The 16,505-nt window shown below is 42.5% G+C and overlaps 1 protein-coding gene across 4 annotated transcripts in view; it reads left to right on the plus strand.

Moving 5' to 3' along the window:
* The first annotated feature begins 1,905 nt into the window (after positions 1-1,905).
* LOC144689853 (alpha-actinin-2) overlaps positions 1,906-16,505 on the plus strand; it is a 106,749-nt gene continuing 92,149 nt past the window's right edge. For all 4 annotated transcript variants that reach the window (XM_078557295.1, XM_078557293.1, XM_078557296.1 and 1 more), the window contains exon 1: positions 1,906-2,302. In XM_078557295.1, coding sequence (XP_078413421.1) covers positions 2,117-2,302 — 186 coding nt within the window. In that variant the 5' untranslated portion in view covers positions 1,906-2,116. The remainder of the gene's footprint in view (positions 2,303-16,505) is intronic.

Genomic DNA, 16,505 nt, shown 5'->3' on the forward strand with positions numbered 1-16,505 from the left:
GAGACCTGCAGTGATTCCAAACCAAGTTTCAATGGCAAAGTTGTTTGGATATAAAGGTTAAAGTTAAGGTGGTGGTGAGACTTGTATGAAAAGCCTAGTGACTTAGAGAAGAGTGTAACCTCTGAACCAAAAAATACTTTCTTTTTAATACTGGGAGTTGACAATCATACTAAATATCCCTGCACTTCATTGCTGCATTTATTTATCCATATGTTTTGAATGCTTGATATAAAAATACACACAGTAATTGTGTATCAGTGTGTTAAGAGTTCATATAGGAACGGTACCAGTCAGAAAGTATATTTCAATTATTATTTGGGCAGTACAGAAATTAATAGGCTGCGAAGCATTTTGGGACATCCTGAGGTAGTGAAAGGTGTTAAATGAATGCAAGCGCATCCTTCTCATAGAATGAATCAAAGAATGGTTATTGCACAGGACACCATTCGGCCCATCGTGTTTGTGCAGGCTCTTCAAAAGAGCAAGTCAGCTTGTCACCTTTTCCCTGTAGCCGAGCAAGTTTTTTCTCTTCAGGTGCTTATCCAATTCCCTTTTGAAAACTCCAATTGTATCTTTCTGCATCACACTCTCAGGCAGTGCATTCCTGATGCTAACCACTTGCTGCATAAAAATGCTTTTCCTCATTACCCAGTTGCTTCTTTTGCCAATGAGGGAGGCTGGACAGAGTAGATAGGAAGAATTTCCACTTGTAAAAGAATTAAGAATGAGAGGGCACAGATTTAAAGTGATTTGCAAAAGGAGCAAATGCAATGCGAGCCAAAACTTTCTTGCACAGCAAGGGGTTCAGCTCTGGAATACACTGCCTGGAAGTGTAATGGGGCCAGGTTCAATTGAGGCATTCAAGAGGGCATTAGATGATTATTTAGATAGAAATAACGTGCAGGGTTACGGGGAAAAGGCAGGAGAATGGCAATGAGCCATAATGCTCATTTGGAGAGCTGGTGCAAAAACAATGGGCCGAATGGCCTTCTGCACCATAACAATTCTGTGATTCTGTGAATCACCTTAAACCTGTGTCATCTGGTTCTCAACCCTTCCGTCAGCAGGAATAGTTTCTTTCTACTCTGTCTGGGCCCCTCATGATTTTGAACACCTTTATCAAATTTCCTTTCAGCCTTCTCTTCTCTCAGGAGAACAAGCCCAGCTTCTTCAATCTATCCACCTAACCTAAGTCCTTCATCCCTGGAACCATTCTCGTAAATCTTTTCTGCACTTTTCACAACTTTCCTAGTGGGGTGCCCAGAATTAGGCACAACGTTACAGTTGAGGCTGAACCAGAGATTTATAAAAGTTCATCATAACTTCTTTGTTTTTGTACGCTATGCCTCTACTTATAGAGCCCAGATTTCTGTATACCTTTTTTAACCACTTTGTCAATCTGCCCCACCACTTCCGGGTCTCTCCATTCCTGCAACCCCTTAGAATTGTGCCCTTTATTTGATATTGCCTCTCCTCATTCCTAACAAAATGTACCGCTTTAAATTTCCCTGCATTAATTTAATCTGCCAGGTGTCACCCATTCTACCAGCCTGTCTCTGTCTTCTGGAAGTCCATCAAGATTCTCCTCACAGTTCAGAGTTTTGTGTCATGTGCAAACTTTGAGTTTGCATAATTTTTCAAATGTTAAGGTCTCAAAGCATTTCACAGGATAAATTTACTGTGTGCGTGTGTGTGTGTGGTTTATTGTCTGAGCCTGTCAGAGATAAGGTCTGATGTGAGGCTGCTCTGTGGCACCCATCAAAGCGACGAGCATTGTATCCATCCAGAGGGTTGTATCCATTGTTGGATGCAGTGTCACTCTCCCTCGCGCGCGCGCGAGCGTGCAGGCGCGTGCCAGTCGCCGCATTCCATCCGGCCTCGAGCCGGTCGCGGGCGCTCCCTCACGTGACCGCGGCTATTAGAACGGAGCGGCGGGCACGAGCTGAGCTGCTCGCTGATAGCCAGGGACAGAGCGAGGAGGTGGGCTGCAGGCAAATCTCTCAGTAACAGCAGCAAACTCTTAAAGCGCAAAATTACCTGCAGAGAGAGGTGGGGGTAGAAAATACCAATAAGACTCCAATTTGTGCCGGCCTGTAAGTACTCCAGTTAAAACATCATGATGTCCCAAATGACAAGCACCACGATGAGCCACGTCCAAAGCCAAACCGTTACCCAGGTAGAAGAAACCGTGCATTATAATAACCACAATTATGAGAGCGAGTTGGAGGAGTACATGATGCAGGAGGAAGACTGGGACAGAGACCTCCTGCTGGACCCTGCCTGGGAGAAGCAGCAGAGAAAGGTCGGTGATTTTTTTTTAAAGTACGAAGTGCCTGTCATTCTGTTACTTCAGATGCATATTAAGTAGAACCAAGTTATTTACGAACAAAAGTCCTAGTCACCGTTAGCAAAATGAATTAAAGTAAATTCAAATTCGCATGTTACAAATATCAATAAAAGCAGGATTACAATAACTTAAAAGGATTGGAAATAGATGGAATTATTCCTTGACAAATAGGACAAGCTATTTGTGTTCATTTAACAGGAGTACACTTATTTCAGGAGTAAACTATTTATTTGTATCAGTTTTCTGATAAAGTTCACAGCAATAAACTTAATTAAAATCAATCTTTAGACTTGTACTGTACTCAGAAATCACAGCAGGATGCAATCACAATACATAATGAATCTGATACCAGCATGTTCATATTGTTACTCCAGTGTCGTGCATGGCATGAGATGTGGCCAAGGGAGTTTTGAACAGCTGATGACGTCTTGAGGATTAGAATGGATATGACACCTAATAATAACTACAGTCCACTGGGTATTATCATCCCTCCTAATCCACTTATTTAACCAGAATTATTTGCAACAGTTGCTCTCTCACGTTCAGTTAATATTGATATAAACTCATGTCAAACACTTTAACTGTTCTTTCATACTTTCTACTTTAATTACTTAAAAATTACAGTATTGTCTTTGCTAGGCTGCAATGGCTCCATGTTCCCACAGTGCATTGAATTTAAAATCTCCAACTCCAAATTTACAAATCTCTCCATGGCTTCACCCCAGCTTGTCTCTGCAACCTTCTACAATCCTACATCTCAACCTGAAACCTACTGACGTCATCCTGCTGAGAGAACCTCCTAACTCTTTTTGTTTCTGATGCAGAAACAACAAAGCGAGATTTGAAAGGGGCGAGTTGGGAGGGAAGGAGAGAAAGTAATAGACTTCCCTCAGATGCTTAATAAATCACTTCATCTATCTGGGAAATGTTTTGGAAAGCAGTGCATGAATTCTAAAAATGACACAAAAATAATGGGACAGATTTTTTTGTTTCTGCACCTTGGACTGTTGGTCACAGAAGTGTAACTGCAGATCAGTTAGGAACGCCTGACCGAAATGGAACATTGCTTTATTTTGTCTCCTTTTAAATGAATACATGGAGCATTTGTGCAGACTCTGTTAAAGGAAAAGCAAAATCCTGCAGATGCTGGAAATCAGAAATAAAACAGAAAATGCTGGAAATGTTCTGCAGGTTGGGCAGCATCTGTGGAGAGAGAAACAGTTAACATTTCAGGCCAATGATCTTCATCAGAATATCAGAAAGGTCATTGACCTGAAATGTTCGCTGGTTCTATCTCCACAGATGCTGCCTGACCTGCTGAGTATTTCCAGCATTTTGTTGTTATTTCTGTTAAGGAATGTGCTCTCACCACCCTGCATTATTTTCCTGTATTACTCACCTAGATGATCCAGTAGGCAACGGAACATGGAAATTTTCCCCATTGGTTGTTGGATTTGGGGTGCGAACTTTATTTTTTTTGTTTTTGTGTGCTAATGCTGCCCCTGTTAATTAAACAACCTATTTGGTTTGATTTATTAAAGAAAAATAATTGAGGAATTGTATGGCTGACTTGTCCTTTTCCTGGTCAGCTATAAATTTTACACAATGCGAGCTCTGACTCAAGCATTCCTTCCATCAGGTATGTAAAAATATTATGTTGGCATTTCAGCATCATATGAGAAAGTATCACACCAAGCCAAATTTTCCTCTTCATCCCACTCTTAGGTCTAGATTCTGATGGAAAGGATTCTTTAGCCCGTCATGTCTATGTTGGTTCTTCAATAAAGCTATCCGATTAGTCCCAAAGTCCAAAGATATTTCCTATCAAGTATATATCCAATATGCTTTTGAACTTGCTATTGAGTCTGCTTCCACACTTTTAAGCAATGCATTCCAAATCATGATTACTCGGTGTGCTTTTGAAAAAAATGTCTTCCCATCTCTCTTTATTTTGCCAGTTATCTTAAATCTGTGTACTCTAGTTACTGACTCATCTGCCACCAGAAACGGTCTCTCCTTCTTTAGTCTAGCTAAACCCTTTATGATTAGGCTTGTTTGGTTAGTGCCTGGCTCCACCCTGCATTTGTTTCAAGTAATCAAGATTCCAAATAGGAAAAGAGGGCAATTTGCCTTCAGGAGAGAGGAAAGAGTGGATTACAAGTTGCCCTGAGCTTTTCCCTCTAGTCATCTGTAGCACTATCCAAAAAAGAGAGGATTTACAAAATAACATAAATCATAGATGCAGTCAAAGATCTGTACTAGTTTCAAGTTCCTATAAGGCACTGCACTGATTGCTGGAGCTAAATGACCTTGCAGTAGTTGTCATTTACATACTGATATCTTGAAGAGGAGCAGGGGAATTGATGGCTCATTAGTAATGAATAACAGGACATTCAAAAAATATTTCATTGGTTATATCACAATTAAATGGAAAAATATTATGTGGTGTAAGTATTATTTTCACTATGCTGCAGAACTGAAGATAGTGTTTTATGCATACTCCAAGTAACACATTTTAGGGAAAAATATAAACACTTTTAGAATTAAGCATCATTCTATATGAATTGTTATATTCCAGCTCATATTCTGAATTGACTATAAGTCATATTTACTATGAAAGGCGAAATGTTTCTTTATGTCTCTGTTTATACTTTAGTATAACATAGCATAGACTTTACAAATTTGCATTCCTGACTTTTTTCCTTTATTCCTTCATGGGATGTGGATGTCGCTGGCAAGGCCAGCATTTGTTTTCCATCCCTAATGCCCTTGAACTGAGTGGCTTGCCAGGGTCACTTCAGAAGGCAGTTAAGAGTCAACCACATTGCTGTGGGTCTGAATTCAAGTGTAGGCCAGACCAGGACATTAATGAACCAGATGGGTCTTTACGACAATTGATGATAGTTTCATGGTCACCATTGCTGAGACTAGATTTATATTCCAGCTTTATTAATTGAATTCAAACTGCTGTAGCTGCCTTGGTGGGATTTGAACCCATGCCCTTAGGTTATTAGCCTAGGCCTCTGGATTACTAATGTAAAAACAGAAAATGCTGGAAAAACTCAGCAGGTCTGGCATCATCTGTGGAGCGAGAAACAGAGTTAATGTTTCAAGTCCATATGACTCTTTTTCAGACCTCTGGATTACTAGTCCAGTGACATTACTACTAACCACCCTCTCCCCAGTGTAGCTTTGTATCCCAAAGCACATGGCAGGAATTTTCAGACATTGAGATCAGTGAGCCTCACAGGATTTTCTGCCTGTTAATTTTTTTAAAAAGCTATGATTTACATACAAGGCAAATTGGTTTGCCCTGATTTTCAACCTGCTTATGTCGGTTCTGGTGGGGATAGGCAGCATGTAGGTTTTGTGCCGCCAACTCATTTACCAGATAGTAGCATTGGGCCGAGTGACTCCTACATTCCTGGTTGCCTTTGTGTGCTGCTGGCTGCCTCTGCCCTCAGCAGGGAGCTGAGCAGTGTTTTGCTGATGGCACATGGTGCAGACAAACTTCTGTTCTTAAAGACAGTCAGTCCCACTTAAACGAAAGATGCACAAGATGCACTGATTTACAGGAGGCCACTACTAACTGCTATTGCTGCCATTCTAAACAAGTGAAATGGAACATCCAGGATCGTGGATGCAGCGCTGGAGCCCATAGTGGTGGAGGTTGAAAGAAGGAGAAATGCCATCATTCCTTGGAGGGCCAAAAAGCCTTCAAGGACCACGCTCAGAAAGGAATGGGAGCGGGTGGCTAGGAAAGTCAACTTCGAGCACCTGGGCCCAAGGACCTGGCAACACTGGCACAAGGACTTTAATGACCTCACACGGATGGTCAAGGTTGTTGAATGCATCACTGCAGGCCTCTGGAGATGCTCAATACACCACTCCCCCATTGCTCACCCTGCAGAACTCCCTGGAACTCCGTGCTCAGCCCTAACACCAAGATACTCCAACACACACCTACCAATGCTGCTAGCTTCACAACCACCTTTCACTGTTCCCATGTCCCTCCATCTACACACATCACCAACATTCTTCCCACTTTCTTGCAGGACTGCAGAACAGAAAGGAACAGAATCCAGGGGGACAAGGATACCTGAGTCTCCTGAAACCTTTGGAGATGATGGCACTCTGCATCATGAGATTGTCTGTGACAGAGTCCATGGCATCTGAAATTGCTGAGAACATGGAGAATGATGGTATTTTCCTGCCTTTTGCTTCCTCTCAACCCCTAGGTCACCCTCATCCTGCTGTCAGGCATGATGAACAAGCTGCTGATGGTGTGACCATGGACCTCTTGCTTTTCACCCCATCCCTCCCTTTGGACCAATCTTCCCTTTCTGATTTTCTGTTTACAAACACAAAAGAACTGCTGCCTGCCTAGCCTCACTAGCTCCAGAAAGAGGAAAGAGAGCAACAGCATAACACTGGTAAATGATAATTTGATCTGACACTTGCAGCCACCAGCTCAGACACTGGCACTGTGCATGTATCTTAAAGGCTAGTATAGAGCTGGAAGCTGCATGTAGTGAGTCACCAGTGGGCTGTTGCCGTGCTAGGGGTAAAGGATGGTTTGTGTGCGTACTCACTGGAGGATAAGATCACAGACAAGTGTTGCTGCAGGGGACTCCGATAAGGACCTCGATGAGGTGACATACAAGAGAGCGCTAGTGGGCATGCACATTAAGTTGCTGGGTGCATTGGCAGGTCTCCAGAAATATGCCAGTTTGTGGAAATATTCTAGAGTATCTTTGGAGGAGTTCCTAGATTTGACGTTATAGCTCGTTAAATTAACATGTGGGCTGTTGAGTTGAGTGGTCAGGTGATCCCTGAGGATGCTTTTGCTTTGAGTTTTCATCCTTACAAATAGGCAGAGGTGCCTGAAACAAGGTGCCATGTGGGACACCGTGATTTCCAGTGACAATAACCCAGTGGTTCAAGTCTTCTTCAGCTCGTTGGCTATCATAGAAGGTGTTGGCAGTGATTTCATACTCTCTTCCAAACGCTGTCCAGAAGGAGTATTTCTGAAGTGTGGCTAAAGCCTGGTTTGTACGGGTATGGTTGATAAGTACTTTGATAAGTGTGTTGCTGCATCTTCACAGGAAAGGCAAAGGATTAGGTGACCTATCCATACGCAGGCTGCAAGGGGCATGGGGATGATGCCCAGTCAGTCACTCTCATTCCCCAGAATGCGGAGAAGTTAAATGTATAGTCACTGTTCTGCATGCAGCCACTTCTGCACACAGACACGGAGCCTGAAAGAGGGGACTATATGCCGGGGAGAAGGGATTAGGAGAAGAGGAGGCAAGCAGAACTACATAGTCAAGAATAGGATGGCAATCATGATTGGGCAAGAAACAGGGAGAATGTTCTGCAGAGCAAGGTACACTCCCATCTGTTATAATGACTGGCTAAAAGCTGCCTTCCCACTGTCAACCCCCAAACAAAACTTAGTTTTCTAGTCTTCTTGTATGAGAATGTATAAAGTAGATTTGACAGCACTATTATTTACAGGTAGTTGTCCACCCAATTATCACTCAATTCTTTTAGAATCATTATTTAATGAGCAGAGATATGATGACAAGTCAACTGCACTGAACATCCTATCCACTGATATTTGCTGTAAGGGGGAAATAAAACCTGCCCCATGAACTTTTTCTCTTGCCTCTTTGTTTGCTTGTGCAGAAACAAATCAACGCTAATTCAACACATCACTATTCATAGGAAAAGGAGTAGGCCATTCAGCTCCTTGAGTTAGTTCTTCATTCAGTGAGATCATAGCTGATCTATATCCTACCTCCATCCACCCACATTGACTCCATTTCCCTTTATTCCTTTGGCGAGCAAAAAATCTACCAAAAAACTACTTGAAAAGTTGCGAGTTCAACGTCTTGATTTGCCAACATGCAATCAGATTCAGTAAAAGGGAGAGTGTTCAAAGTAAACTGGTCACAACAGCAGTGAACAACGATATAAAACAACCAAAGTAACTGTTGCTCCACTGGCACACATCACTGAAGTTAAACAGAGCAGATTAAGTTTATTGAATACTGAACTTCTTTTGGAATATACACATTTGTTAACTGTTATAAATGATTTTTTTGACACTTTTGTTATCAGATTTAAAATTATTAAGTGTGCTGTGGGAGTTGTCATTTTTCAGATGGGACGTTAAACCGAGGCCTTATCTGCCCTCTTGGGTAGACGTGAAATCTCATGGCATTATTCCAAGAAGAGCAGGAAAATTTTGCCCAGGATTTAGCACCCAACCAACATCAGTTTTTTTTAAAAAAGTGATCTGCTCTTAATCGCATCGGTATTTGTGGAACTTTCCTTGTGAAAATTGGTTGCCACATAATGACATTGACTTAATGCCACTTCAGAAGTACTTCGTTGGTTGTAAAGTACTTTCGGACACCCTGAGGTCATGAAAGGTGCTATATAAGCGACAGTCTTTCTCAAATACAATCACCTCCACTTAAATAATGTTTAAACTGGGCAAATAGTGCAAACCATTTTCCATTATGATTATTCTCAATTACAAAGTCACTGTTTAAAGAGTGTTAAGCACACCAGGGATTTCAGGGAGAAACAGGTGTTCAAATGAGTATCTTGCACCTTGTTAAGGTGCATTTACCTATTATACTTAATTACCTTTAAGAGATTCGGGTTGCAGCTTGCACTAGGCAATGACAAAGTGAGTAGATCACACCTCGTTAAGGTGCAATTACTTTGCGTTCTTAATCTTCTCTAAACAAATGGATTTATTGAAGCTTGCCTTGAAAAATGAAACCGTTCATTCGCAAGTACATTGGAATCTGGGGTTCTGAAGAAAGGTCATTAACCTGAAATGTTAATTTTGTTCCTCTCTCCACAGATGCTGTCAGATCTGCCGAGTGTTTCCAGTATTTTCTGTTTTTATTATAGTGGAATCTTGTTGCATTTAATAGTTTGGGTAGACAACAATGTTGTACATAACTAAATTCATATAAATTGTCCAATGTATATAGTGGGCAAATTATGTAAACACGAACCTGCCCTGTGCTGACATTATCTCCAAACATGGGGTCAGGTTCCATTCATACGCTGACAACACCATGCTCCAGCTCTCCACCATTACTCTACTCCTACAATGCCTTATGTGCAGCTTGTTCTTCAGTTATACATTGAATAGACTATTATCTTTGTCCTCACCACAACTATGTGTCCTTCTCCTCAGCTCCATTCCTCTCTCGACCATTGTCTCAGGTTGAACCAGTCTGTTTGCCATCTTGGCATCCTGTTTAACCATGCATTGTGCTTACAATCTCATCTTCTCTCCATCAGAAAATTCTATCTCCATAACATCACCCGCCTCCACCCCGAATGCTTCTGAAACTCTCATCCACAGCGTTGGCACCTGCAGATTCAACTATTCCATTGCTCTCCTGACCAACTTCCCATTGTGTAATGTTCTTAAACATCAGCTTATCCAATACTCTGCTGCCTTAATTATGGAGTCAGTGGGAGACTGCTACTTATTGCAGGTAGACATGGACAGAAGTGATAAGTAAACAGGTCCTGGGCTACGGTAGGACACCATAATTAAAATTCTCAAACCCATGTTTGAATCCAGTTCTTATCTCTGTATTTTCCGCCAGTCCTAAAATTTCCCCACCGCTCCTGTCCAAGTCTCCTTCAGTCATCTAGACCCAATACTCTGGAATTTCCTCCCCAACCCTTCCACCCCTCTATCTTGAAGGTCCTCCTTAAAGCCCACCTCACATCGTCACTGAAGTGTTTGTTGAGGTGTGGTGGTCAAGAGTGATGACTTCTGTGAAATGCTTTTAGGCTGGATTGTTGTCTTGATTAAACAGTATAGAAATGTTAATAGGGCAGGATACTGACATGGTGTGTTAAAGCACCAACATGCGGTGCTCAGTGCTTGATAGATAAAGCTGCAGGTTCTCTTTCATTACATTGAGTTCCTAACCCCAGCCACTCATTGTGGGAAAGTGTAAGGAAGAGGGGAAGTGTAGTGCAGAGATAAAAATCAGGAGATTGTTTGGACACGCAGCCTGATACGATTGATGAAGAGCAAAAGTGATAGTGATGGCCTTGAAACAAGCTACTCAATGTCTATAAAGGAGAATGGAGGGTGTGTACCCTCTTTTTGAGAATTAGCAATATATTCTTAGAAAAAGATGCAGTGTATGTGTGGGGTGGGGTGGGGTGGGGAGGGGCATTCCTGTTCCTCCAAAAAAAAAATCAGGTCATTTTCTGAATGATCTCCTGTGATTCTTTTAAGGTTAGGCTATTCCACATCAGTTTCAAATTTTCAATAAATGTAATGAAAAGTACATCAAAGGATCCAGATTTTCACAGCAAAAATGTTCTCTCAGCTGAAGCAGATTTTCTCAGGACTCCACCCAGCCTGTGGAGGGAGAAGTACCCTGAGGCCTTTTTCTCATGAGGGATGGGCAAATAATGCGAGGATTGCCCACATCCTGAGAACACGGGGAAGAAGCATTATTTTCCTATAAAATATGTCATAGTCTCTATCCTAACCTCTCCCTGCACAAAGGATATCATCAAGGATATGATACAGAGCTGGAAGGAGAGAGGGTGAAATGGAATTAGTTTGGGGTTTGTTCTAGCATCGAGCCAGCACATAAACAATGGGCCAAGTGATCTCCTTGTGTGCTATAACATCTCAGTTACTGTTTGTGGAACTTCACTGTGTACACATTGCTTCCATGTTTGCTTGTATATCTACAGTGACTACACTTAAAAATAGTTAAATATATGCAAATTAAAGGGCACTGTAAAACTCTATGTAAATGGAAGTTTATTCTTTGTTTCTTTATAAACCTCCACAAAAAAAGGATGTGCTCAGTATATCCTGGATTACACATTGTCGATGTTGTCATACACAGTGTATCCTGGTCTGCCTTCCATTACAGTCCTGTTTATGCACTGAGTGGAAAGTGAAAGAAACCTAATTTGTGCAGCAGCAGTTGGCTTTTTGAAGTTGGGACTTATGGTACTTTGTTGGTGCAGCACAGAGGAAATTCGGCAATTGGCTGCATTGTATTTAAACTGAGAGTGATTGGGAACTTTAACATTTCAGTAGTAGTTCTGAGAGAATAGTGCTGAGCACCCCTCTTTACCTTTCCATCCAGCATTGTTCTCCAACAAGTAGTGGGCAGAAACAGAAAGGGATAACAGCTCTTCAGACTTGTGGGGACAAAAAATGGGTCTCCATTGCCCCTAAAAATAAGAGGTAAATTGGATGGTTTATATTTTATATGTGCAGCTGATGACAAGAGAGCAACACATTTGCTTGCTGCAATGAGTACCTGAAATCAGCAATGATTTCACTTCCCAGGAATAACAGGGTGAAAATGTTGTAAAATTGTGTACTGCCAGCCCAGGATTTGGAACATGTACCTCAAAGCTTTATAAGTAACGCAAGCTAGAAATACTGATTGTACGCGTCACCATCTATAACTTTGCTATGTGGATGACTGCATCATATAAGCACTACGTTACTTTACAACTAGGAGAAAGAATGTGCTACTGGTTTCCTCGAAGTGCAACAGTTGGCATTGTTGGCGGACTGCCTCTTGTATCTACACACAACCTTGACATTTAATAGCTAGAGTTGCCTGATAATTTTAGGAACAATGATCATGGCATGCTTTAAAAAGACAAGTGTTGACATTGATGCCCCTGACACAAATCTGTGAAGTATGGATGGGTCAATTCCCTTTAACAATCTGCAATGGTCTAATAAAAAGTAGTTCTATTCCATGGAAAATGTGCCACATGTTTTCAGTACATTTTATTAATTATGGTGGCACCTTGCATACTAGTGACTCTGTGCCCCAGAACAATTGTGGCTTCCGAACACACTTCATTACTGGCTACTGGAAAATGCAGTCATGTAGATGCCAGACTTAGGACAGCACCAGGCCTAGAACAGAATCGGGCGCAAGTGCGATGGCCCCTTTCCACTGAGATCAGCAGCTTGCCAATACCTAGCCCTGCATTTTCCTTGACCATCTAGTGCAAAAATTGTTTGGGATGATGACAAAAAAAGTTATGAAGATTCGGTGACAATCTGTATCTACCCCAGACTCAGTTTTCCTCATCCCACCAGTAATGGCTGCCCCTTTCCTGTCTGCTGTATGTAAATGCCAGTGGGGAGGCAAGGCCTGCCTAGTTCCCAGCCCCCACCAGTGTCTTCAGCAGTGTCTCCAGATCCCAATAGAAGAGGAGCAATATACTCTGACGTTACTGTGGTATTAAGCTGCATGAAGGAAGAGCGCTTAGTCATGGCCTACTCTCTCTTCTTTTTAAGCACCACCAACTTTTTAGGCCCTCTTTTGGCTGGAAACTAAATAGAAATTCTTTCCTCTGCTTGGGGATCTTCCATCTTTTCAATGGTGGAGCCTCATTGGAATTATGTTGCAAGCTCCTTGGTGACAGGGAGCTAGATAAGAGCCTATTCTGCATGCCTAATGAGCCCTCATTCAGGAAAATTGTTAGAGTTATGGTAAGAAAAGACTGGGTGAATGTCCTGCTCTGCTACGATCCTATCAACAAGAGGGAAATCCAAATCTTAATGTCCAGGCCAATACATAAACACAGCCTAAATTCAGAAAATGCTGCAAATGTTCAGCTGGTCACACAGCGTCGATGGAGAGAAGAAGGAAAAGTTAACATTTCAATTTGATGCCCTGTATCAGAACTGGGAGATGTTGTAGGTGCACAGATTCTAAGGAGGAACAGAGCTGGAGAAAAGGTGGAGAGTTGGTGGTGGTGGAAAGAATGATTTCTGATTAGGTGGAAGATAGGAAGTTGATTCAGTGACAAAAGTGATAGATTTTTGTTTTTCCATGTGTGTTTTTCGGAAACTTGATGAAAACTTGTAAGTTATTTGTGTTCATAGAGGTTAATTTTTAAAGAAGGAACACTCCCCACCCCACCCCACCCCACCCCACCCCACCCCACCCCACCCCACCCCACCTCACCTCACCTCACCTGCCTCCAGCCAGCACAGGGCAGGGAAACCTGCTGGCTGGGGGCTTAATATGGGTCTCTCCCACCCCTGGTTAAATCCCAGTGGTGGGAGGATGAGACCCTTAAGTGGCAATTAAGGGCCTCAATTGGGCCATTGGCAGGCAGGCAGCTTGACCTCACCCCTGCTGCTGGTATAATTGCAGTGCGGGCAGGGGTGGGCAGGTAGGTGCTGGGCAGGCTGTCCTCCGGATTTAGCGAACCCCCCTCCCTACCACATTCATTGGCAGAGGAGCATAAGATCCAGCTTGGAGAGTCATAGTGTCATTACAGCACAGAAGGAGGCCATTTGACCTATCAAATCCATGTCAGCTCTCTGTAGAGCAATCCAGTTAGTCCCATTCCCTTGCTCTGTTCCAGTAGCCCTGTAAGTTTATTTCCTCCATGTTTCTGTCCAATTCCCTTTTGAAATCATTGATCATCTCCACTTCCATCACTCCTGTAGGCAGCAATGATCACTCCTGTAGCGACAGTGCTGCCGATTGAAAGCAATCCCCTACTGTTTAACTGGGAACTGCAATGGTGATGTTGCTGAGACTGCTGAGCTGTTGGCCCACTGACTGGGATGGGGATGGGCAGAGTGGGGTGGGCCTGAGTCGGGATGGGTAACAAATGCTGGCCTTGCCAGTGACACCCACATCCCATGAAAGAATAGGGGACTTCATCAGAACTGACAGCATTCAGTTGCCATGTTTACTTATTCCTCTTGAACTGATTTGCCAATTCTTTTTTATTTTGAATCAATGTTTGGAGAGTTACCGACTACTAATTTAATGTATGCCATTTTAAAAAAAACTATTAAATTCATACCACACTTTTGTCTAAAGATATACATTTAATAATTTATGAGAACATTAGCTTAACAGTTGTACGGTATAAATGGTGCAGGACAATTATTTTAGGATAAATTAAACTATAGTATTAGCTGTTGAAAGACAAGTTCATTCATATTAATAAATTGTTACATGATTGAATAAAGGAACATGGGTGAAATTGGTCTTCAGCGGTGCAGCAAACTGGGCAGGAGTGAATTGACACCTCACTTTACACTCAGCCTAAACATTGGGCAGAAATTTCCCCCCCATCAAAGTGCAGGGGGAGGTGGGCGGGGGCAGGCACAAACCCAAGCGATGCCACCGATTGGTGTCGCACCATCATTTTACGTGGGCAGGCCAATTAAGGCCTGCCCAACGTGACGCACGCCCGGAAGCGCTGAGCGCTCCCTGTGTGGGCAGGTTGGGGGGGTGGGGTGGTGGATTCCCTGAGTCAGGACAATCTCCCTGAGGCACGGAGCTGGGGATTAAGTTTGGAATGTAAGTTTTTATTAAAGTCAGAAGAAAATTATTTAGACATGTCCCCTCATGTGACAGCGTCACATGAGCTGGGACATGTTTGTCAAATGTTTGAAAATTCTTTATTTAATTAATAAACCCTTCATGAAACCTCATCCCGCCTGTGGATGAGGTTTCATGAAAAATGTGAAGGCCGCCTGGGCTCTTTGCCTGCCCCCCCGCCAACCTTAAGGTTGGACAGGCAGCTCAGGTTATTGTTTTAATTGATATTTAAATGGTCTTAATAGGCCTTTGACAATTTGGCACACAGTCAAGTCGGCTGCATGCCCGCCGAACTGAAAATCTAAATGACTTGTGGTGATGTTGGAACACCCGCCCAACGTCACCGCGCGTCATTTTACGCGTCGGCAAGTGGGTCCCGCCCCGCGCTCGCTGACCCAAAAATTCTTCCCATTGAATCCAGAATCCAACTGATCCTGTTTTTCTTCACTCTGTTTCTGGATGAACTGGAATGGGAGATCTAACGGTTGCTGTCTTGTTCCAATCTACCATCGTCTGTCACTTCCCCAAAGGATCTATCATATTTGACAAGGTTTAGAAATGTAATAGGTTTTGAGCAAGTGGAAGGGAAGAGGATGGGAAAAAGAACAAAAGGGAAGTGATAGGGTGTAAGGCAGGAGAGATTAAACAAGAAAAGTTTAGATGGTGCAGGGCAAAAAGGTTTCTCTAATAATGTCCATTTTGTTTATAATATCTTTCATATCAATTTTAACCACTTCAGGATTTACCTCCTTCCCAATAATCTTGTGTTTTGTGAACATTGAAGTAAAGTACTTGTTAGGTATCCCTGCCAATTTTCACTTATCCTCCATTAACTGACTATCCTGATCTCTTGCGTCACCTCATGTCAACCCTGGCTCGGTTGGTAGCAATCTTGCCTCTGAGTCAGAAAGTTCTGGGTTTGAATCCCACTCCAGAGATTTGGGTACATAATCCAGGCTAATGCTTCAGTGCAATACTGAGCGATTGCTATACTATTAGAGGGGCTGTCTTTCAGGTAAAATATTAAATCAAAGCCCTGTTTTCCCTGACAGGCGGACAAGAAAGATCCTATGGCACTATTTTGAAGAGTAGGGACGTTCTCCCTGGTGTCCTCGGCAATCACTAAAACAGATTATCTGGCCATTGTCAAATTTCTGTTTGTGGAAGCTGGCCGTGCACAAAGTGGCTGCTGCATTTCCTTACATTACAATGGTGACTACACATCAAAAAGCACTTAACTGGTTGTGAAGTGCTTTGAGAAATCCTGCTGTTGTGAAAGGTGCTATATAAAGGAAAATCTTCCTTTCTTAACAACTGTTGATGCACAGTTGCAGCTGGCCAGTTGCAGAGGGGTGGGAAACTGGCCAGCTCCTGTCTGAACTGGCCTGAAGGGAAGGGGACCTTTCAAGACTGCTGTTTAGGTCATTCAGTGCTTGCATGCATGTTGCACGCTTTATCCATATGTACCTTGAAGGGAGGATAAACGTTTGTTAACTTTTATGTGAGGACACTTCTCTGACATACACTATTGTGCCATTGAACAAATGCTACTCCGCAACACATTTAAAGGCCCCACTGAGTACTAATTGTGAAGAATCTGGGTCGTGTCATTGAATAGCATACACATTTGTCAAGCGGAATGATGTAAAAAAACGCTCAGCGTCAAGAGCTGGGTGGGTGTGGAGTTTAGATTATCAGTAAATATTTTTGTCATCTCTTTTATCCATTCTTCACATCTGTATGTCTGATGATTTTGCTTA

The sequence above is a fragment of the Cetorhinus maximus genome, chromosome 14 (genome assembly GCF_964194155.1).
Source record: "Cetorhinus maximus chromosome 14, sCetMax3.hap1.1, whole genome shotgun sequence".
NCBI lineage: Eukaryota > Metazoa > Chordata > Chondrichthyes > Lamniformes > Cetorhinidae > Cetorhinus > Cetorhinus maximus.